General features: G+C 36.1%; 2 protein-coding genes across 2 annotated transcripts; both read left to right on the forward strand.

The window, feature by feature from the left end:
- The first annotated feature begins 2190 nt into the window (after positions 1 to 2190).
- Positions 2191 to 23137, forward strand: cops8 (COP9 signalosome subunit 8). The gene is made up of 7 exons (XM_017462007.3): positions 2191 to 2382; positions 6815 to 6885; positions 6972 to 7020; positions 8179 to 8311; positions 20581 to 20688; positions 21885 to 21947; positions 22336 to 23137. Exons 1-7 carry the CDS (start codon positions 2311 to 2313, stop codon positions 22413 to 22415), a joined length of 576 nt encoding a protein of 191 aa, XP_017317496.1. The 5' UTR covers positions 2191 to 2310; the 3' UTR covers positions 22416 to 23137.
- On the forward strand, positions 17695 to 19481 carry trim63b (tripartite motif containing 63b). Its single transcript, XM_047153695.2, has one exon. It carries the CDS (start codon positions 18023 to 18025, stop codon positions 19052 to 19054), a length of 1032 nt encoding a protein of 343 aa, XP_047009651.2. The 5' UTR covers positions 17695 to 18022; the 3' UTR covers positions 19055 to 19481.
- Positions 23138 to 24766: the final 1629 nt, after the last annotated feature.

Below are 24766 nucleotides of genomic sequence, written 5' to 3' on the forward strand. Positions count from 1 at the left end.
GCAACAATTAATCCATAAAATCGATAATAATCGATTATGAAAATCATTGTCAACGAATCCGCGGACCCCTAGTGGTCAGTGGTGTAATTGCAGGGGGTCCATAGGAAAGGTTAAAAAATGTTTAAATAATATTATATATTTTTTTATTAAATGTATCAGAAAATATTTAAATGAGATGTTTTAAAATTAAATGGTTATTCCCGTGCATTCACAAATATCACTTTAGCTGAGCTGACGATTGTTCATTGATGGATTTCTTTTAAATTTATTTACAAATAAAATGATAATTTGTAAAAACCTATGAGTGGTAGACAAGTTAGAGTGGCTCATTGATGGATAAAATAAACAAAAGATAATTTGGCAAGTCAAGTTAAATGTCACACCAACAATAAAAAATGACCCTTTTCCAGTGAAACACTAACACAACATGATGCCGCCATCCCCATGCTTCACATTTGGAACTTACATTATAAGCCTCACCTTTTATCCTCTTTACATAGCGCTGATCAATATGGCCAATTACAGTTAAAATTTTTGTATACATTTGTATACATTTCACTGCATAGAGATGAACTGTATGAATATTACATTTACATTTATGGCATTTGGCAGATGCCCTTATCCAGAGCGACTTACATTTATCTCATTCATACAACTGAGCATTTAAGGGTTAAGGGCCCAGCAGTATCAGCTTGGTAGTGCTGGGATTTTTAGACCTTCCGATCAGTAGTACAACGTCTTAAATTCTGAGCTACCACTGCCCCACTATAGACTAACCGCTATTTTTAGAGCAGCACAAATGCGGGTTCAGCATATATAACCTAGTTCATTTTCCACGTTCATAACTTTCAAGTATGGATGAAGGATGGATTTTAAACTAATGTATGTTGTTATTCATTTAAATGTATTTGGTGTTTAAAGTTAAAAGGTGATAAAGTTAATAGGGCCCTGGGAAAATGAGTCCTGACTACATAAAACCTTTGGAAATATTTACTTAACGTGGGGAACATAGGACCCTGGGAACATAGGAATGACCCTCATTTGATATAGCTAGCTAGGCAACTGTCTGATAACATCTGTTACTGTAATGTTATCTAGTGTTGGCAAATCAGTTGCGCATACTTGAGGAAGCTATAACTAATAGTTAAATCAGAGATTGGGGGCTAAGCCAGTTACCTCTTCCAACCCTAGCAATACCCCTGGACTAGGCATACAAATATGAACTTGCTTTGGGTATCCATGTTTTTATGAGCTGAAGCACTGGGACACTTTTAGATCAGAACTCAGGAAAACCGACTTGGAATTTTCTGAATTCCGAGTACAATTGATTAACCTCTGTACATACTGAATATTTTATATTCATTTACTTTACTCAGTCGTACAGGATTTCGCGGAGTATTTTTATGATTGTTGCGGAAAAAATGCCTGATTTTGCTGTGACTTTTTTCAAAATTTTAGTTTATTTATTTTTTGTAGAAAACTACATGAATTGTCAAAACTGCATTTGCATGAAATTGTTGTGCACGGTCTTTCGCAGTGATGTTTTTTGATAAATGAGACCTTTTAGCTGTACTCATGTTCGACACACGAAAAGGGTATTGACTGAATGGCATTGTGATGACATCACATGACGTGTCTTGGCCCAAAATTACTGCAGAAAATCTGCAGTAATTTAGAAAAAATTGCAAGCTCCTCAGAATATTGCAGAGTTTACTTGATTTGTGTTAATTTCTGCGATTGTAAAAAAAAAAAAAAAAAAAAAAAAAAAAAAAAAAAAAAAAAAAAGCCAAATCCTGGAGAGAATTATTATACCACTTGCTAAATTCTTCTAAATTCTTTCATAACTTGCTGCTTTTCATCTTTACATCTAATCACCGCTCATGCACCAAGCCAGACTGATCTTCTACCATAATTAATACTTTGTTTAATTAAATCATGTATTAAGTGACTTTTTCCACCTTGTACCTAGTATTCCCGGGTATGGGGTCCGGATCCACCGCGACACTGACCAGGATAAACCGGTTACTGAAGATGACTGAACGACGCTAGAGCTGTAGCTACACGTGCCTCTACACTCCAGCCCTGCTGGGGCACTAATGCGCCATCAAATGGGGAAAACCTCATAGAAGTGGAAGAAGAAGAAGGAGTCCAATTACTGTCCATTTGGTTCTGTTCAATAGGTGGCGATGTTGCCGAACATGTTTGTGTTTGCAAAACAAAGAAGAAGAAAAAACATCATTTAGCATATCGCTGTATCGTTACCGGTTAGCAGAAACATTGACATTGTGTTTTGTGTGAAGTTTCTTGAAGATGCCAGTGGCAGTCATGCTGGGAGAACATTACGAGAAGCTTCTGGAGCAATGTGAGACTCAGGAGCTGGAGGTAAAACGGAACGGATAGAAGACTGGTGTGATAGAAGGCTAGTGAAGTGGCTTAGCATTGAGTTTAGTCCAGTTACACAGGCAGCGGTTAGCATTAACTATATATTAACAGTGTGCAACTTCACTGTCATTACAGAGACAGACAGACAGACAGACAGACAGACAGACAGACAGAGCTGGTGATATAACGGACTTTTATTCGATTAAGAAATAAACCAGTTGATTAAACTGCATGCAACTTATGCTTACTCTGGAGAAGACACTAGTTGAGTTACTGAACAGTGAGTGTGATAATATGGAAAATAAAATACACGTTTTTCAGTTTTCATTCTCATGCAGAGGGAATGTGGAGCTACAAAAGAGAGACCTTACATATTTAGAAATGTTCACTCAGTCATTACTCTAAGTCAGTGAATATGAGAGTGACAGACATTACATATAGGCAATAGTACAACACAATACAGTAAAGAAATGATACAAAACGAAAATTATTTTGTGAAAGTACTATTGTACTGATCTTGCAAAATGTAAATAGTCCTGAACAGCAGTATGAATACTTGGGAAATATGATGTCCCTCTAGTTAAGTGACAGCGCAGTGGTCTGAGTATCAGAGTGAAGTGAAATGTAATGAAATAGTCATAATTTGTTTAGAAGAATATCTTGTAGGAGGTAACTGTTCATGAATCTGGTATACTTGGCCCTACCCTTCTTCTAGACAGAACATGATCAGTCCATGGGAAGGATGAGAGAAATCCTGGTCCTTGCTTATACACAACTCAGTGTAGTTGTCCTTGATGACAGCAAAATGTGAGCTAGTACAACGGTGATAAAAATAGACACATCATTAGTTTTCATGACGCTTCACTTTGTGTGCATTTTCATCACCAGTTTAGTAAATAGGCTATAACATGGACGCTATGGTCACAAAAGTGAGTACACCCCTCACATTTTTGTAAATATTTGATTATATCTTTTAATGTGACAACACTGAAGAAATGACACTTTGCTACATTGTAAAGTAGTGAGTGTACAGCTTGTATAACAGTGTAAATTTGCTGTCCCCTCAAAATAACTCAACACACAGCCATTAATGTCTAAACCGCTGGCAACAAAAGTGAGTACACCCCTAAGTGAAAATGTCCAAATTGGGCCCAAAGTGTCAATAGTTTGTTTGGCCACCATTATTTTCCAGCACTCCCTTAACCCTCTTGGGCATGGAGTTCACCAGAGCTTCACAGGTTGCCACTGGAGTCCCCTTCCACTCCTCCATGACGACATCACGGAGCTGGTGGATGTTAGAGACCTTAGGCCCAGTCTCTGAAGGGAGGGGATCATGCCCTGCTTCAGTATATCACAGTACATGTTGGCATTCATGTTTCCCTCAATGAACTGTACCTCCCCAGTGCCGGCAGCACTCATACAGCCCCAGACCATGACACTCCCACCACCATGCTTGACTGTAGGCAAGACACACTTGTCTTCGTACTCCTCACCCGGTTGCCACCACACACGCTTGACACCATCTGAACCAAATAAGTTTATTTTGCTCTCATCAGACCACAGGTTCCAGTAATCCATGTCCTTAATCTGCTTTTCTTCAGCAAACTGTTTGCAGGCTTTCTTGTGCATCATCTTTAGAAGAGGCTTCCTTCTGGGACGACAGCCATGCAGACCAATTTGATGCAGTGTGTGGCGTATTGTCTGAGCACTGACAGGCTGACCCCCACCCCATCAACCTCTGCAGCAATGCTGGCAGCACTCATACGTCTATTTCCCAAAGACAACCTCTGGATATGATGCTGAGCACGTGCACTCAACTTCTTTGGTCGACCACGGCAAGGCCTGTTCTGAGTGGAACCTGTCCTGTTAAACCGCTGTATGGTCTTGGCCACCGTGCTGCAGCTCAGTGTCAGGATCTTGGCAATCTTTGTATAGCCTAGGCCATCTTTATGTAGAGCAACAATTCTTTTTTTTTCAGATCCTCTGAGAGTTCTTCCATGAGGTGCCATGTTGAACTTCCAGTGACCAGTATGTGGGAGTGTGAGAGCGGTGACACGAAATTTAACACACCTGCTCCCCATTCACACCTGAGACCTTGTAACACTAACAAGTCACAATGGCTAATTGGGCCCAATTTGGACATTTTCACTAAGGGGTGTACTCATTTTTGTTGCCAGCGGTTTAGACATTAATGGCTGTGTGTTGAGTTATTTTGAGGGGACAGCAAATTGACACTGTTACACAAGCTGTACACTCACTACTTTACATTGTAGCAAAGTATCATTTCTTCAGTGTTGTCACATGAAAAGATATAATCAAATATTTACAAAAATGTGAGGGGTGTACTCACTTTTGTGAGATACTGTACCTGTTGTGTCTTTATATAATAACAAACATGCATTTCCATTGCGGTCACTTTTTTTTTTTTATTAATTCAATAAGATTTTCAGTACATATGTAAAATATGTAAACTCTTGTGTCCTGTCACTGACCGGAGAAAAGTTTAATTGCAGTAGAAAATTATACTTTATTACGTATAGGGCTGCAAGTAATGATTATTTTGATAATTGATTAATTTGTCAATTATTTCTTTGATTAGTTGATTTCACATTCTGCCCAATGTTGTCCTTCAAACATTGTGCGAATTGAAGGCTATGAAAAAGGTATTAAATGTATTTATGTGGGCTGTGCTATATATTGTGTAAAGGATTTTTAGTAAAATATTAACATTATATTTTGAAAACAAAAAAACAGCTGATTGTCCACAAGCTTTAAATCAGAAGTTAAATCACTATTAAAAATGCTAAAAGAAAAAAAGCACAAACTAAGTGTTAACTGGTAAGAGGTTGAATGTTCTGCAGTAATACACATTCCTTCATTTGAACACAGGAACATGTTCCTTTATTCTATAAATGTATGACACTTCTTACATTTATACACAATTAAATGTTATAACCCCATTACAGTTACTGCTCTCATAAAAAAACCAAAAAACAATTACTTTAGTTTCTAAATATCGCATCAAACAACATATTTGATCAAAATGTATATTTTAGTCATTCTCCTGTTTCGGACAACCTTGATCGTGCACTTTTCCCTCAGCAGCTCACACTGTGACCTCTGCTGTTTTTCAGATGTGTTTAATTCATTGAAATGCGTTTTTCACCCCTGTGAAGTGACGTCACTGACAGGGGTTATACACAGTGACGTCACAGACCCAACTAAACCATAATGAAATTTGTTGTTGATTATTTTAATTATTGACTTCTTGTTAAAGCCCTAATTAAATCAGATTAAACATATTTTTCCTCCTTGTCTTAGCAGTTAACCAATTTGATTCTTATGGATATTTGATTAAAAATATTCAGAAGTCACACCCTTTCTATTTTAGAAATAGCACTTTACTAACTATACAATTATTGAAGGATTTGTGGTTAAAGTTGACTGAATATTTAATAGTGTCCCAAATGTTATATTATGGCTGTATGTCTGTAGGGTTATATAGACGAAAATAATCTCTTGATTTTTGAAAGACATTTAATTGCAGTTTACTGTCTGTAAATCCTGTAATCATCTATTTGTTGGGGCGTAACGATACGCTCCAGTCACCATTTGATTCCATTCAACATACTAGCTTCATGATTAGATTCAGTTCAATTTTCATAATATATTGAAGAAAAATTAAACTTTTTTTTTATTCTGAATCAGAAACAATGCAAAAGAATGCCCATTTCTGTTTGTATAAAGCTAAATAAACCAAATGTTAATATTAAAAGAAGTTTAAGGTATTAAACAAAATGTACTACAGGTTCACCATATCATAAAAATAAAAAAATACAAGTATAAATTTTATTTAGAAAACAAAGTCTTGGACCTGGGGAAAATGGTTGACTGATTGACTAATGAGCTCCAAAGCAGCACATGAGTCATAATTTTAACCGTAAATAGAGCACCAAAGTCGGCTAAAATGTCAGATTTCCATGGAACCTTTCTCAAGCACTGTAGATTACAGAAGCATGGAGACAGTGTTGTTTGAAAGCGACTGAACAGCTTTTTAAAACTGTTATAACATGGTCGTGTAACCATATAAAGTATAATATGTATCAGTTGTTGTGAAGTGATTGATAGTTCTGGATTACAAGTGTGGATTATTTCACAGGATCTCCATGAAAGAATGCAATCATAAACACTCAAACCATGCAAAAATATAAAATAAGAAAAAAGCTTTGGTATTGTTAGCTACTAGTTTGATTGTTTTATTTGTATTATTAATAACTAGACTGATTATACAGCAGTGCTCTGAAAACACCATGCCATGTTTTTATCATTTAAATTGTCTAAACAATTTTAAAATGTATGCATTTCCCACATCTCTGTCCAAAATATTTCCTGACATTTGATATTGCATAAAATCTGCTACTTACTGTTGCAGGCTCCAGGTGGCATTGCAACTCCACAAGTGTATTCCCAGTTACTGGTCCTCTACCTGCTGCACAATGATATGTGAGTGCTTTATTATTATTGTTGTTGTTGTTGTTGTTATTATTAAGATCATGATTATGATTATTATTAATATTACAACTCCACAGGAACAATGCCAGGTATCTTTGGAAGCGGATTCCACAAGCAATCAAAACGGTAATACTCATAGTTGTCCTAATGAGATCATTTTCTAGTGTAAATGGTGAATGAATAAATATGAGACCAAAATCATTTGTTTATATAATATTATTAATTTTTTTCTGAATGTATGCCTAAATTTATTTAGGTAGTTGTGTACACATTTATTTATGCATTTCACCCTCCAGTATAATGTAGACTATACCTACTAGCTACAGGTTACTCATAGCTCTATGTCATCTATTTACTGTCATATGATTGAGAAGCTTACTGAGTTGTGCTCTGTATTTAAATCTGTAAAAAGTGACTGTCCACAATGTCATTCAACTCTCTCCACCTATCATCTTCTCACTACGCTCTGATAAATATCATCCAATAACTTCTATAAAACATATCTGTACTAAAGAAAAATATTGGGAGAGTTTCTAACATGACAGAAACTCTGGTCTGACAGGAGACAACTTATAAAACACGTTAGAAAAATTAGACCTGTTAACGACGTGATGGTTTGGATGGAGGTAAAACATGTGCTTCGCTTTTCACTGAATCTGAGTTTATCCACAATATATACAGCCTCTGGTTTATCACATGTGTGGTATGCCATTTTATTTTGTCCCAGATGATCAAATTGGTGATTTGGTATTTATTTCAGTGCCACATTGATGTAGTGAATAACACTGGAAGTGGTAAAGTGAAAAGCCCTTAGTTTGATGTATGCATGTTATATTATTTATACAATGACCTGTTATGTTTTACATTATTCTTTAAACCTGTAATCCATTGTGGTTGACCTCTACAGTAACATATATTTTAGTTTTCGTATTTAGTACAATAGAAAACATAATTATTGTTTCTAAAAAAAATTAAATAAAAATCTAATGTGTTTGCATGTTCAAACAAACAAAAATGGCATTACAAAATATTAGGCAATTATTGTGTTTCAGAACTGTAATCAGCACGTGTCTAATGCCAAGTAGTATACACTTTGGTCCACATGTGAAATTAAATAAAATAAAAATTTTAATTTCAGAAGCTTGGACAGTATAATAAATCTGAATTGGATAAACAATTTGGAGGTCTGTGATGAACATAATCATTAAAATCATGTACAGAAACTGTTAATAACACTGTAAATAAGAAAATATTGTTGAAATCTAATGAAAAGTATTTGCACAGGCACACCCAGAACTGGCAGCTATTTGGGCGGTAGGACAATGTATCTGGCAGCGAGATTTCCCAGGCATCTACAGTGCAATTGCTGCCTATCAGTGGTCTGAACCAATTCTTCCTGTAATGGAGTCTCTAAGAGGTACTTTTTCAGGCTGTGTCCATGTGACTGTGTGCTTTTGGAGTATGTTGATTATGATGACTTTGACACTACACACTAATACTAAAAAGAAATGCAAATGAACACTCTATAGATGGTTGCTTGGTTTGTTTATACCAATCAAAGTGACCTTTTTTACAGCCAAGTCGTACCAGCAGAATATGAAGGACTGTAAAGACAACACAATTTACTTAGAAATGTGACATGAGACAGTTACGGTGAACAAACATATTAACATATTTATTAATTCTGGTTCCTTATGTTGGTTGGTGTGTTGATTAGTATAAAATGTACTACATGAGAAGCACCACTGAAACCATTTTCCAACACTTTTTGTTTTATTTTGCCACAAATTAACTTTTTGTATTTGATTTTTGATAATGAAAATAGGACATGGTACGATTTGCCAGCACCTTCTTTATCCAATTGTGATAATTTTGTGGTTCAGCAATGAAGGAAAATAGCATAACAGGTCTCAAGACTAAATCTTAAATACTTAAATTGTAACTATCAAGTATTATAGGCATTAAGAACAATTTCCTGTGGTTTGCTGTGACTTTTAGCTAATGCTATTGTGTTTATTAGAGATTCCTGCAGTATAAAATAACAATGTTTGACTTACAGATTTATGTTTGTTTGAGACATTCTTTAACTGCCTCAATCTGAGAGTGATAAGTACCAAGTTCAGTTTCCTAAGGCCACAATTCATTATAGCTCCACAAAATTAGTAAATTATTATTACAGCAAACAGTGTCACAATAGTATTTTACATCATAATTTAGAACCAAATGAACAGGTTAATGAGAACCAACAGCAGCATATTTACTGTATGATTTCTTAACCTATCTGCATGTCTATTGAAAGCTTTCAGTGCTTGGAAAAGATTTCACTAGTTTTGCTGAAGCTATCACATACATACACAAATGTGCACACGGAAATTAGCAGGAGGCAAATAGCCACAGTCATGATCTATAACCTTGTGCTATGCTATTACTTCATGTTATATACACAACTAAACATTCATATTTTCATAACATTTTTGCACATATTTGTTTTTTGCATGTATAGTTAAAGTCAAAAGAGATTAAAGATATTCAGTTTTAGTTTTTCCACACAAAACCACTTTTCCTGTTACCATACATTTCCTGTGTGTCAATTAGTTAATCTTTATTACCATAAAAGGTAAATAAAAAAATAACTGAGCTTTTATTTACTACAATGCTGTGAAAAAGTGTTTACCCCATCCTGATTTCTTCTGTTTTTGTGTATATCTCATACAAAATACTTTTAGATCTTCAAACAAAATATAACATAAAACAAAGGCAACCTGAGTAAATACACAATATAGTTTTTATTTTTTTAATTTTAAGTTATCCAACACCTATCACCAATGTGAAACACTAATTGCTCCCTTTAACTTAAAATTTGGTTGCGTCACCTTTAGCAGTAATAACTGCAACAAAACGCTTCAGATAACTGGAGATCATTCTTTCACATCACTGTGGTGGAATTTTGGCCGACTCTTCTTTGCAGAACTGCTTTAGTTCAGCCACACTGGAGGGTTTTCGAGCATGAACTACCCTTGTGTGATTTTTGTGATGTGATTTTTTTTGAGCCATTCAGAGGTGGACTTACTCCTATACTTTAGATCATTGTCTTGTTGCATAATCCACTTGTGCTTGAGTTTCAATTTACAGACTGAAGACCGGACATTCTCCTTTAGGATTTTCTGGTAGAGAGCAAAATTCATGTTTCCCTCAATTATTTCAAGTTGCCCAGGACCTGAAGCAGCAAAGCATCCACACACTAGCACACCGCCACCACCATGCTTGACCATAGATATGATGATCTTTTTGTGAAATTCTGTGTTTGGTTTATGCCAGATGTAACAGGAACCCTGTCTTCCAAACAGTTCCACTTTTGACTCATCAGTCCACAGAACATTCTCCCAAAATGTTTGAGGATCATGAATGTGTGTTTTGGAAAAATTCAGAAGCACTTTAATGTTCTTCTGGGTTAGCAGTGGTTTTTGCCTCGTGTCTTTCTGATAATGCAGTCATGAACAGTGACATTTATTGATGCAAGCGAGGCCTGTAGGTCCTTTAATGTTGTCCTTGGCTCTTATGTGACTTCCTGCATGAGTAGCTGCTATGCCCTTGGAGGAATTTTGGAAGGTCGGCCACTTCTGGGAAGATTCGCTACTGTGCCGAATTTTTCCATTTGGAGATAATGGCTCTCACTGTGGTACTTTGGAATCCCAGAACCTTTTGAAATAGCTTTGTAACCCAGACTAGAGATGCACGATGTATCGGCTGATAATCACTATTTTTCCTGCTATCGGCCGATAGTTTAAAAGCATCCGATGATCAGGGCTGATTATATCATTTCAATCAAAAGAGGACAGGAAAACACATCGATTTCGTGCTGTGTGTAAAGATGATGTCTCTTGTGTGGAATGACGACAAAACTGCAGTTTGTAATGTCTGCGCCGCTAAAATTTTACACCGGAAGGGAGCAGCAGTGAAATGGGAGTTTTGGCGTTGAGTCAAATTTTTCCCCCCACGCTGCTTGTAATTAATTAAAGAGCCAGTACACCGTTGAAAGATTTAAATGAAGATGGGTTGACAAAAAAGTAGTATATATTGCACAGAAAAATGTATTAAAAATGTAGTTTTTCAAATCCAGTTAATGTTAATGAGTTAATATCATCCAAAAAAAGTATATATTATGCCTATATATTACCAGTTTGATGTCAATGATGAAGTGGAAATGCTTTTGTTTGTGGTGAGTGAATGTGAGCCTAATAGGTAGTTTTTTAGAATTCACTCACTTAATTCTGTTAATATGAATTAATAACATTCAATAAGTTATGAAATCTTACTTTAATCATCAGAATTTAGTTCATGTGTTAATCTTAATTAGAGTAATGTGTTTTCTGTTTGAGACCAGTTATTGTGAAACAACTTGTTGAAATGGACAGAATAAAGATTTTATTTGCATTTCTTTCAGAATTGTGGAATTAATTATTATTAATTTAAAAGAAGGCAGAAAAGGCAGAACTATCGGTATTGGTTATCACTATCAGCCGATATCACTCTGAATAATCGTTTATTGGTATCGGCTGAGAAGTTTAGTATCGGTGCATCTCTAGCAAAAAAGGCACTGGTTCTAAAGGTATGCCCTTAAATACTGCCACGTGTGCGCTCAGAATTGTCACTCCTAATTACTAAGTGCATAAATGTATAATGTAAATGTAAAAACGAGAGAGAGCCAAACTGATGTATGTAAAAATTTGATACAGTGGAATTCTGATATAGTGAGAAAAAGTTGAAATAAATCTCTCTCGAGTCAATTTTAAAATGACCTTTGATGTAAACATAGTAAATGCCCTTATTGACTTGCCAAAAGAAATGTATAATAATATGAAATATGTGAAGTTGTGAAAAACTGAAACTGAATATCTTTAGCCTCAGTGTATGTAAACCTTTGGCCTCAACTGTATCCATTATGCACAAAATCCTATTGCACATTCAGTTACATATATTTCTTGTGTTTTTTCATATTGCACTTAATTTTTTTTTTTTTTTCATATTTATGTTCTTCACTCGATCTGTATCTACCCATCTATTTCACTGTATACAGTAGGCTTGTGAGATCTTGTGTAATATGCAATCACCTAACTATTGTACTTTCATGACCTCTAACTATCACTGAGCCATGTACAAATTACACAATTACAGAAAAAACAAAACCCAACAGAACCTGGTTGAGTTGGCTGTAGCCGCTAGTCCCTAGCATTAACATTTAGCCATTTTTTAAATTATTATTATTATTATTATTATTATTATTATTATTATTGTTGTTGTTGTTATCATTATTGACCTGTACTCAGGGTCGTAAATAAACATATCAAGTGAGTTAACAAGCTGCTATTACTGGTAGCCGATGCTAACTCCTAATTCCCTTACCTCTAACCAGTAAAAACCAAATAAAATGCCTCCTCAACTTGGAATTCCTCCTCAAAAACCCAGTGTGGTCTCCTCAACTCAGTTTAGCAAGAGTTCAGCAAGTGATTTATAATCAACGTGGCAGCACACAGCATCAGCAGTAAAGAAAGTAGCACTTCTTACCTTTAAATGACATACTGGATATACAATTATTTGCTTTTGTTCAATCAACATTCAGACATATTAGCTTGATAAATCTACAAAAATGACTACGACTATAAAAGATTATTTTTGAGTAGGACAAAATGCATCACTCATCACAATTAGCTAGCCAGCATGTTGCTAACCAAAGACAAACATGGAGGCATCTCTAAATGTTTGGCAAGTGAAGACATTCACTGCTTTATCAGTTTGGCAGCATGGACAGGGGAAATGATGAATGCAGCAGACGAAGATATTTTGTTGCTCTGCAGTCACACAACATAGGCTATTAAGTTCTATGTATAGGACTACTGAATAGGCTAAAAGAAAGGCATATTATGAGATACAATACAATTCCTAATACCATTGTCAAGCGTCCCAAGTATGCATCACATGTTTTCAACCTTCACAGGAGAGTTTTTTTATTTATTTATTTATTTTTAAATTAATTAATTAATTTTTTTAAACCAGCCACTTATTGTAGTTTTCTGCACATGAAACAGATTTAATAAATATTTTTAAAATAGTAAATAAAACTAAACTGAAATTTAATTAGACTTTTTTCAATTTAGACCTTTAAGGAATTCTTTTGGAGCCCATTTTACACAAGGCCACAGTGTCACCTCATACAACATGCTGCCATCTTTACACCCAACACTGGTAGTACACAGATTATAAATACAGTGCTGTGAAAAAGTATTTGCCCAAGATATATATACAAAAACAGAAAAAATCAGGATCCTGATTTCTTATGTTTTTGTTTATATTTCATATCTAAAACCTAAGATAAAACAAAGGCAGCCTGAGTAAACACAAAATACAGTTTTTAATAAATGATAAATGGTAAAATGATAGTCATTTAATGAAGCAAAAAAGTTAACCAATACCAACTGGACCTGTGTGAAAATGTTTTTGTCCCCATAGATACTAATTCTACAAATCTATGATACTGCATACATAAGTGCAGGGTTCAACTGGATTAGACACAACCAGGCCTGATTACTGCAAATCCTGTTCAATCAAATCAACACTTAAATAGAACTTTTTCAACATCATGAGGTTGGTGAAAAGGTCTTACCCAGTAACATACTATGCCAAAATTGAAAGAAATTCCAGAAATGATAAGGAAGGTGGTGATTGAAATACATCAGACTGGGAAGGGTCACAAAGCTATTTCAAAGGCTCTGGGACTCCAAAGGACCATATGTCCATTATCTCCAAATGGAAAAACTCTGCACAGTAGTGAACCTTCCCAGAAGTGGCCGACCTTCCAAAATTCCTCCAAGAGCACAGCGACAACTCATCCAGGAAATCACAAAAGAGCCAAGGACAACACTAAAGTAACTACAGGCCTCTCTCGCATCAATAAAGGTCACTGTTCGTAACACCATTATCAGAAAGACACTGGGCAAAAATGGCATCCATGCATGAGTGGTGAGGTGAAAACCACTGCTAACCCAGATATTTCAGGAGGATGTTCTGTGAACTGATGAGTGGAAAGTGGAACTGGTGGGAAGACTGGGGTCCTGTTACATCTGGTGTAAACTAAACACAGAATTCCACAAAAAAATCATACCTACGGTCAAGCATGGTGGTGGAAGTGTGATAGTGTGTGGATGCTTTGCTGCTTCGGGGCCTGGGCAACTTGCAGTAATTCAGCGAAAGATGAATTTTGCTCTCTACCAGAAAATCCTAAAGGAGAATGTCCGGTCTTCAGGCCGTAAGTTGAAACTCAAGGGTAACTGGATTATTCAGCAAGATAATCAGTGCGTTTACATGAACAACATTAATCCACTCTTAATCCGATTAAGACCAAACTTTGATTAAGAAACTACCATGTGAACAGCAATTTTTAATTACCTTAATCTAATTAAGGTCATACTCGAAGTAAGCAATAATCGAATTAAGACAGGTGGAGTACTCCTGTTTTAGTTGCATTATGGACGTGTATTACAGACATGTAAACACCTTAATCACATTATGAACGTCATGTGAGAGTTTTCACCGCATCCTGAGACAGGACACGATCACACACGGCAGTTTTACACTTTACGGCGAACAAGAGAGTTCGGCTGCGTCCCAAACCGCATACATGCCTACTATCAGCCTGTAGTGGGGAAAAATACATGTATCTCGGCTACTATATAGACGGTAAGTTCGCGGTTTGGGACGTAGCTGTCCCAAAGCAGTTGTCTATTAGCACGTATAGCATGACAAATAATTAACTGCACTTAAAGCGTTCGTAAAAAAATTTAATAAAAACACCCAGAGCTGTATATGGTACCATAACGAAGATGAACTGTATGTTGATACGTGAAAACATGTAAAACGGGAACATGACAGGAATATTTTAAAAGCGACTCATGTAAACTCCTTAACCACATTATTATCTTACTCAGAGTCAGGTCAATGATTAGATTACCGCTGTCCATGTAAACGTAGTGAATGTTCACGTTTTACATGTTATAGAACATAATTAGATTAACAGCACGCATCATTACGTTACCGCGCCACGCCATCCAATGTCCCTCCAGAATTTCATGTATCAACATAATCATAATCTTCGTTATGGTACCGTATACAGTTTGGGGTGTTTTTATTAAATTTTTTTACGAACGTTTTAAGTGCAGTTAATTATTTGTCATGCTATACGTGCTAATAGACAACTGCTTGAAGCCGTGGGCTGCGTCCCAAACTGCATACTTACCGTCTAAATAGTAGCCGAGATGCATGTATTTTTCCCCACTACAGGCCAGTAGGCACTAGTAGGCAAGTATGCGGTTTGGGATGCAGCTGAACTCTTTTGTTCGCCGTAAATCTGCCGTTTGTGATCGTGTCCTGTCGCAAAATGTGGTGAAAATGCTCACACGGCGTTCATAATGTGATTAAGGTGTTTACATGTCTGTAATACACGTCCATAATGCGACTAAAACAGGAGAACTCCACCTGTCTTAATTTGATTATTACTTACTTTGAGTATGACCTTAATTAGATTAAGGTAATTAAAAATTGCTGTTTACATGGTAGTTTCTTAATCAAAGTATGGTCTTAATCGGGTTAAGAGGGGATTATTGTTGTCCATGTAAACGCACTGAATGTTCCAAAGCATAGGAGGTAGTTCTCCTCTGTATGGCTCAGAAAAAGCAAAATTCAAGTTTTGGAGTGGCCTAGTTAAAGTCTGCCAATTGAGATGCTGTGGCAGGAGGTTAAACAGGCAGTTCATGCTCGTAAGCCCTCCAGTGTGCCTGAACTAAAGCAATTCTGCAAAGGAGAGTGGGCAAAAATTCCACCACAGTGCTGTGAAAGACTGATCTCCAGTTATCGGAAGCTTTTGGTTGCAGTTATTACTGCTAAAGGTGACACAACCAGATAAGTTTTAAGTTTAATGTGTCAGTTAGTGTTTCACATGGGTGATATGTGTTGGATCACTTTTTTTCTTTTTTTCTCTTCGATAAATAAATAAATGAAAGTTGTATTCTATTTTCACTCAGGTAGCATTTGTTTTATGTTGTATTTCATTTGAAGGTCTAAAACTATTTACTATGAGAGATGTACAAAAACAAGAAAACAAATACATTTTTCACAGAACTGTAAGTGTATTTTGTTCCATCGCACAGATGTGTTTTCTATCTAGAAAACCTACTAAATTTAGTTAAATGAAATTTTATTTATGTAGCACTTTTAACACTGGACATTATCACAAAGCAGGTTTATAGAAATCTGTATTCAGAATAAACAAATTAGAGGTGAAAATATCTATGAAAACTCAACATGACTCAAAAAGACAAGAGTAAGCTGTTCCTAATAACGTGGACATAATGTGTATAATATCTTAGTAATGCATTTTTAAGTAAATAAAGTATGTGTCACATCATCAACTTCTATTACAATCAGCACATTGTTTTATGGTTCATCAAAGCTTACCAAATTAGCTCAAAGTAACTCTAAATGTGTTCCTTATTCCAGTTCCAGTTTCCTGTTTCCACTTGATGATTTTCAGTGCATTCTTCAGTAATCACAACGGCCCAAAATAACCATAACTGTTTACTGAAAGATAAGCCTAATTGTGAGTACAAAGCTTGTATAGAAGTCTTGGGGATTGTGGCCGAGTCATGTTAATCAAACTGTCTTGAATGTAACAGTTTACAGGAGCAGAGGGTGTTGTAAACCCAGTTCAAGGCTTTGGGGCATGTGCTTTGCAGCTGCTTTATTTGGGATTTGTTTTAGTTTGTTGTGCTTGTGCTGAACTTTGGGATTTTTATATGGATATCTGCTATCCATCAGTGTAAATGACAAACATGTTCTGACCTCCTGGAACCGTGCAAAGCTTTTCAGTCCTTCTGATCTTTACAAAGTTCAGTCCTTCTGCACTTTACACTTGTTTTACAACCAAAATATTTACATGGAGACTCTTGTGCTGCATTATGAAGTGTGTGAGGTTATTTCTCATTTCAAGACTTGCAGATCCTACAGTGTCTCACTTTTGTTATAATGCATGTAGGCTTTCTGCCAGACTAGGTTTCCTGACAAATTAGGTAGACAAACACTTGGGAATGTGCTCAGCCTAGTTTTACGGGTAGGTGGGGTGGGGGAGGAATGTTACTAATTTCGGTAGAAGAGCAAAACATTTCTCTGAAACTTGTTTCTGAGCTAAGTGAAGGAATCACTTACACACACTATTCACTTGATCCCCATGTGCCTGCACTTGATTCACCCGAGCCAAAGCAAGAAGTTAAAAATAGTCCTTTGCTCATGTAGCAGTGTGTTCCCTATGTATATCTAGAAATTAAATAGACATGTTTTTTTTTTTCAAGAACAAATTTGATATTGGTCAGTTTGACCAATAAGTATGAGGATATGCTAATATAACAAGTATCTTTTTTCGCAGTATATTTTAAAATGATAATTTATACTGTTTAGTGAAATTTGATAGGTGGTCATAATACAATCTGTTTTTTCTTTATAGTAAAGATATCTAGTCAAAACATCTTCCATTGCTGTACAGTCAACAAAAGATGCTATATAACAAAAATTAATAGCTTTTGATTTTCATTACTTTTTAAAAATGTATTTAAATTTTAAGTTGTGCCTCCTCTTAAAAAAAAGCAATGCTACAGTGCTACAATTTTAATTTTAACAAAGTAAACAGTTAAAAGTTCATTTGTAATGGTTAATATAATAACCATATGACAGACTTGGGTCCATGGCTCAACAGATGGGCCTTGTTTATCACTGCTCAAGTATTTAATTGTTTGGAATTTGTCACTGGAAAAGCTGAAGCTTTGTGTCCTGGAGTCTTAGAGGCATGTGACTTATGGTGGCTGTTGGGAGGTTAGGGGTGTTGCTTTTCCAAAAAGAGACTTAAAAACAAGCTGTGTGCCCTGATTGGTTGGTGGGATTGAGTGTCACGAGCAACAAGAGCATGGTATAAAACCTTTGGCTGCTGTGTTTCTGCAGAACTGACAGCTGATGGGACATGCCTGTGCTGTGTTGCCATAATTACTACAGACATTGCAGCCAGCATTAGACACCAGCGGTAGCTAAAATGGACATCCAGAGGACTGGCTCCCTGATGGGGTCACCTAATTCCATGGAAAGTCTGGAAAAACAACTTAGTTGCCCAATCTGTCTTGATATGTTCACCAAGCCTGTAGTGATCCTTCCCTGTCAACATAACCTGTGCCGTGGATGTGCTAGTGACCTTTACGACTCTCGAAACCCTTACAGATTTTCAGGTGGGGTGTTCAGGTGTCCAACATGTCGTTTTGAAGTGGTTCTTGATCGTCACGGTGTACATGGACTTCAAAGGAATCTTCTAGTAGAGAACATTATTGACCTTTACAAACAGCAGCAAGAAGGTGGTGGAACGACAGCAGCACCTGTAAAACTTAAAGTCTCCACTGAACCACTGTGTGAGGAGCATCAGGATGAAAAGATTAACATCTACTGTGTGACCCACCAGATTCCCACTTGCTCAATGTGTAAAGTGTTTGGACAGCACAAGGATTGTGAAGTTTCCCCCCTTGCTAGCGTTTACCAGGCTCAAAAGGGAGAGATGAGCAATGCCATTGATGCTCTGGTTGCAGGCAATGGGCGACTGCAGGCCCTTCTAAACCAGATGGAAGAAGCTTGCAAAGCTGTTCAAGACAATGCCCAGCATGCTAAGCAAAGGCTAGGGGAGCGATTTGATGTTCTATATGTAGTTCTAGAGGAAAGAAAGAATGCCCTCTTGGAGCGTATTAGCAAAGAGCAGGATGAGAAGGTGGCAGCCTTACGAAAGCTAGCTAGACGTTATGGAGACCGCCTCCAAGCAGGCACAGAACTCACTGATACAGCAGTTCAGGCCCTTGAACAAAGCAGTGCTGCAGAGTTCCTGCAGACCTCAAAGGGTCTCATTGCACAGACAAAGGATGCAGCCAAGAGTTCCCTGGCTGAGGAAAGACCTGAACCTGGTTTTGAGAGGATGGACCATTTTACTCTTTTCACAGACCAAATTGAGACATTGTTGTCCAAGATTGACTTTGGAGCAGATGATGATGAAGAATATGAAGATGCAGAGGAAGAAGAAGAGGAGTGAACTGGACACATGGTGGTTAGAGAGTTAGAGTCTGTGAAGGAGAAGCGAAGGACAATGTCAAAAATGTTGCTAAATAATGTATGTTAACAGGTATTAGATGGGTTTACAGGGCTGCTAAGCTTTTTGAACACTGAAAACTACAAAGCAACATTGTTAGAGATGTAGAGCCATTTTATACTTTTTTTTATAATGATAGTTTATATATTAGTTTCTATGTGAATAATATGCTGAGAGTACACTGTATTCTGAAATGAGTGGAAAACATGATCATACTGTTAATTTACTTGGATATGAAGCCAATACAGCACAATGTAAAATAAGTAAAATTTAAAATAAGACTGTGTAAGATTGTATAAGTCAGTTTTTGTGATTACTGTGGTTATTCTGCTGCATTATAATGGAATATTTAATAAAGCATTAAATTACATATACTTCTTAAACATAAATTTGATATCTAGATTAAATTTTATCATTGTTCTTTTTTAGGTCTTCAAAATCAGTTTTGTGTTTGTGCTTTCTTTGCTTATGAAAGACTGCATGGCCTATTTTTAGGAGGCTTTGGAATAGTATGTCAGTGTAGGACAGATGACCGAGCTCCTATTTCTGCCCTCTGATTCTTCAGCAACTCATACTGCAAGTTAAAGAGGAATATTAAGCAACCAGATTCTTTGAGTCATGTTTTGCTAACACTGTGTGACTTGAGCTGAAATAATCCCCAGGCAACATGTTTTATAAAATGACCACTGAGCTGACCTGAGAGTCAAAGCAAGACTCAGTCTTTTATCTTGTTGTATAAATCCAAATAGCTGCTTAGAAATAGATTCTTTGAGTCATGTTTTGCTAACACTGTGTGACTTGAGCTGAAATAATCCCCAGGCAACATGTTTTATAAAATGACCACTGAGCTGACCTGAGAGTCAAAGCAAGACTCAGTCTTTTATCTTGTTGTATAAATCCAAATAGCTGCAGCAAGCAAAGCAATCTTAGCATATGTGTTACCTATAGGCTATACATATGCATATTATTTTCCATTTTTAAAAAAAAATCTCCTTCTTTTGTTTATGAATCCATTTTGTGAAAAGAAGCAACCACTTTGTTTGTGATGTTAATAAGACTGGGATGGGTTCTTGGAGGGAGACAGAGAGAAAAGTACTGAGTAGAGTGAGTTACCAAACATAAACCAACAAGGAGACAGAGGAACATGGTAAAGTACCTGGTAAAGCTCCTCCCTCTGTCATAGTTGCTTCATTGAGAAATTGAAATGTAGTGGCTATATATATATATATATATATATATATATATATATATATATATATATATATATATATATATATATATATATATACATTTTAAATGAACATAATAAAAGTTTATAAAATACAAGTAGACTCACACTGGGCAGAAATTTTTAAAATGTACTATATTGGTTAATGAATGGGGTTCAGATTATTTGCAAACATATTCACACCTTGAATTTGACGTTCAGTGAATAAGGTCATTTGGTTTTGTATTTTATCCCCATCTAGAGTCTACCCGCAGGAGGGCATATGGCCTTGTAGCCCAAGCATACACGTCAATCAGTGCAGATGACTTTGCCTCCTTTGTGGGATATTCCGTGGAAGAAGCTGTAAAGGGTAATATACAATTTAAAATCAAACCGGACATTCATTTAGATCCTCAGTATAAGTGTTCCAATAGCTAAAGAATATGTCAAATTGTTAAATGTTCACCAATAAAATGTTTGTATGTCTTTTATACAATTAGACATTTACAAGCCACTCTTGGACTGTACTAACTCTATATTATCTAATAATATACATGTTGGCTTTAATTTGAATTCAAAGTGAACTCATTAATCATTTGGAAAAAAAAATTATCAGAATAGTATTCATACACATTTATGTTTGCCTGCGCTACAACCCACACTCATCCTTATAACAGTCCCATTTATTTTATTAATCCCACAGTAACTTTCCTTCATCTCATGTACTATGTGTTCTTGCTTGAGACATTGTGGGACATTATATAATGATCAAGAACTGTGTGGTTTTAGTTCTTGCATGACATTGGTCACAAATTACAAGTCTTCAAAATACAGTCCCCTTAAAAACTATTATAACAGCAAGGACAATTCATTTGTTTTTGGTGTAGACTGAAGACATTCGGGTTTGAGATTAGAAGATGAATATGAGAATAGATTTTGGAATTTCAGCTCTAATGTCCTGGTATTTATATGTAGATATTTTAATCGACAGAACATAGCAGATTTTGTATCACACGCCCAATTTGTAGGCGAGCAAAGATATTGGGACGTGTGAGTGACGAGTGTTTCTTGTTACCCAGGTGTTTCCTGGTAGATCGAATGTTTAAGCAAGAAATAGCTCTAAACATCTACTCTTGGTTATAGCCTTCATTTTCACCTCTGAAGACTGCATTTGTTGTTAAAAAGGGTAAGCCCTACATGAAGATCAGAGATGTCTATGGGAGAAAAGCAAGCCATTTTGAATCTGAGAAAAGAAGGGATAAACATTCAGAGGCGTTGCACAAACATTGGGTATAGCCCTTACAACAATTTGGAATGTCCTGAAAAAGAAAGAAACCACTGATGTACTGAAAAATAGACATATATAAGGAAAAGCATGAAAGGGTTTTCACAAAGTTCTGTAAAGGGATTTTTTTTTAAAGTTCTTTCTAGGAGCTTTAGATACAGGAAAACAGTAGATGCCTCATTAGCTGCTTTGATGTACTACAGTAGCTAGAAAGATTTAATCAGAAATTGATCTCTCTCTCTCGCTCTCGCTCTATCTCCCTGCTTGTTCTCTTTCTAAAGGTGTTATCAGTCATGGGTGGCAGGCGGACCCTAATGCCCGAATGATATTGCCACAGAAACCAGGTGGGGGCACTATTTCATTTTGTTTAAAGAAAGAACGTTTCTTTTTACTCCTTGTGTAGGTCTGAGTCATTTGCTTGTAATTTTCCAGTTATACTCCCCCAGCATTTAGAAAAACAAAATGTCTGTTGTCCATGGTAACCATATAAATTATTGCTCACGCACTTCTCTCCCTTATTCTTTGGCCTATGGTTTAATTTGATTCATCCTCTGCTGTTTTTTAACATAGTTAACACAGTTAATTTTACACACAGTTCAGCTAGATGTGTTTAGTCACATTATGTTCACATGTTTCTTTGCAGTAAAAGTTGTTAGAGAATGGGGAGATTTTATGAAATTTATATTCTAGTGTCAGGCTCATGCTCTCTTCTTTGCCGTTCTTTCTCTCCAGATCCACCCCCTGTCTCTTTGGTTCCAAACGAGCAACAGCTGGCCAGACTCACTGACTACGTGGCTTTCCTTGAGAACTGATCCCCCTACCCTTAACCCCCCTTTTCCATCTTCTCAGCTAAACAGTGTGAATTCAAAGGTCTTATGTATGTTCTTCCTGTTTTTAACTGAGTGACATACAGGACTCTCCCAGATGCGAATCTTACACTATGCATGTGTTTCTTGAAGTTGGATTTGATTTTGCTGTTGTTTAACATACAATATTTGGCCCGTGCTCTTATTTGCCTGGATAAATATTAAATTATTATTTAGCATATCAAATCAATTTAAGTATTCCTTGAAATGTGCATGGAACAAATTCTTGTCACAAATGTCACAAATTAATCACTAGACAGCTCATGATGGTTTCTCCTTATATCCCATGCTATAAAGCATAAAAGACTCTGTTGTGCATATTTTTACTTGATGCTAAAAGTGTATTATAAAGGCATAAAGAGTGCACATTTGAGAAAACAAACCATGCATGTGTCATACATATGGGGTGTACATGCAACCGTGGAATATTAGCACTGTGCACTAGAAATAAATGGAATACAACTATGTTCAGTGCTGCATGTATTGAAATAAGGTTTAATGTTTAATGTAATTGTGTTCACAGAACACCTAAAGACTGTATCTAAACTTTTTACTCCAACCTTCTTGAGAAAGTTCTCTTTTACCTGCTACACATCTGTGATTGTCATAGTTCTTGTTTTATTCTATTGCCAGTTGTTTTTTCAACAGGAATAAACACATAAAATGAACCAAGTCTCTGTTGATGAAGTACAATTGGTCATTCTACAGCCAGTATACAACCGGCTGTTGGTTTTTATCAAGTGGATTTCTTTTCCGAAGGGGGTTGGGGGTGGCTTGGACTTAACAAAAACATCTGGTGTTGGCAGGCAAAGGCTTTTACCACGCAAAATCTAGATCTGTTTTCATGTGATAGCAAAGGATTTACTTTGCTGGAGTTTTATGTGCAATTTCAACAGCAGCAAATGATAAAAGGAGAAATATATGAATGTTTCACACATATCTGTTTTTAATGATGAATCCTTCTGTTCCTGAAGTCAGTAATGTAAAACTTACATTACAAACTGGCCGTTGAACTGCTCTGATTCCCTGTACATTATGTCATCCACACATGCTTGTACTATAGTTCATCATGCTCCTATTGTAAACTGAAAGGCAACTTTCCAGTGTTTGTAACCTTAGAAACACTTTTAACACGCATAAAAAAAGATTAAGCAAGATCATGTCTTTAGCACATCACTAAACGTCTTGACAATTAGTGGCTTTCACTGTTGAGTCAATGCCAATGAAAAGTTAATTTACTATATTCCAAATCATACACTGATCAAAGCAGCTGACAAAGACTTTGAACTCCAAAGATGTCAGGGGGTCATAGACAGCCGAGGCATCTGGTACACATGTGTATGCAAAAGGTGCACTGCCAAAAAGTCCACAGGATATAATGGAAAAGTGCTGTTTGTCAAATATGGTCAAGTATGGCACTGTTTATTGTCGACAAACTAATCACTCTGTGAACGTTATCCTTTGCCAGATGTTCATTATTATTACAGTCTAAAATTAGCATATTTCTAGTTTAGGTTGTAACTGTTCAGTTGTAAAAATTATTGCTAAATTTCAATGATGTTTTTTTCATAATTGATAAATCATTTTTGTGACAAAGTTTAACTCAACAAAAGCATTCATGCATGTGAAGTGAAATAACATCATCTAATGAGACTTCTGAACATCTCTTGTTCTAGTGCATGTCGAAAGAGAGATCAAATGCAGCAAAAACAATAATCTCATGTACCAGCAAAATAATGATACATTCTATGTACTTTAAGTTGCCTAGTATTGTTTCCCACTAGGAACTGCCATGCCAGAAAAAAATGTTCCAAAGCACATTATGCCAATATATAAGACGCACCAATATAAAATGACAATATCTGTAAGGTAATTTCTTTTTTACGGGTCCTACAAACCAGCAGTATTGAGCCCAGCATTTTAAGAATAATGATATTTTAATTGTAATTGATATTGTTTTGCGAAAATAATTTTTATTAACCAAAGTTTTGAAGAGCTTAAAAGTTTGCTAATGTTTGTCACATCATACAAAATGCTACAGTCAGAGTGCTGATGCTGCACGTTGCTTGTATATTCAGAGAAGCATTAAAATCCGCTTTTCAGGATGAATGAGTAAACTCTTCCCTTACTGCATCATAAGGGAAAATATTTCCATGTGGAAAGATTAGTCACAGGCTGAAGCTGGAACCGAGTAATGAAGATACACAGAGTTTGAATGAGTTTGGATGGAGTTTGAATGAGTTAATCATTGGAGGCTTTTCTCTTTTTCTGTCCTAATTGTCATGCTCTCCTAATAC

The sequence above is a fragment of the Ictalurus punctatus genome, chromosome 6 (genome assembly GCF_001660625.3).
Source record: "Ictalurus punctatus breed USDA103 chromosome 6, Coco_2.0, whole genome shotgun sequence".
In the NCBI taxonomy this organism is placed as follows: Eukaryota; Metazoa; Chordata; class Actinopteri; order Siluriformes; family Ictaluridae; genus Ictalurus; species Ictalurus punctatus.

Excerpts from the sequence above, each read along its gene's own strand:
- cops8 (XM_017462007.3), top strand. The coding sequence starts at position 2,311 with ATGCCAGTGGCAGTCATGCTGGGAGAACATTACGAGAAGCTTCTGGAG. Across the intron at positions 2,383-6,814 it reads GTGAGACTCAGGAGCTGGAG|GCTCCAGGTGGCATTGCAAC; the intron begins GTAAAACGGAAC and ends TTACTGTTGCAG. Across the intron at positions 20,689-21,884 it reads CGTGGAAGAAGCTGTAAAGG|GTGTTATCAGTCATGGGTGG; the intron begins GTAATATACAAT and ends CTCTTTCTAAAG.
- trim63b (XM_047153695.2), top strand. The coding sequence starts at position 18,023 with ATGGACATCCAGAGGACTGGCTCCCTGATGGGGTCACCTAATTCCATG.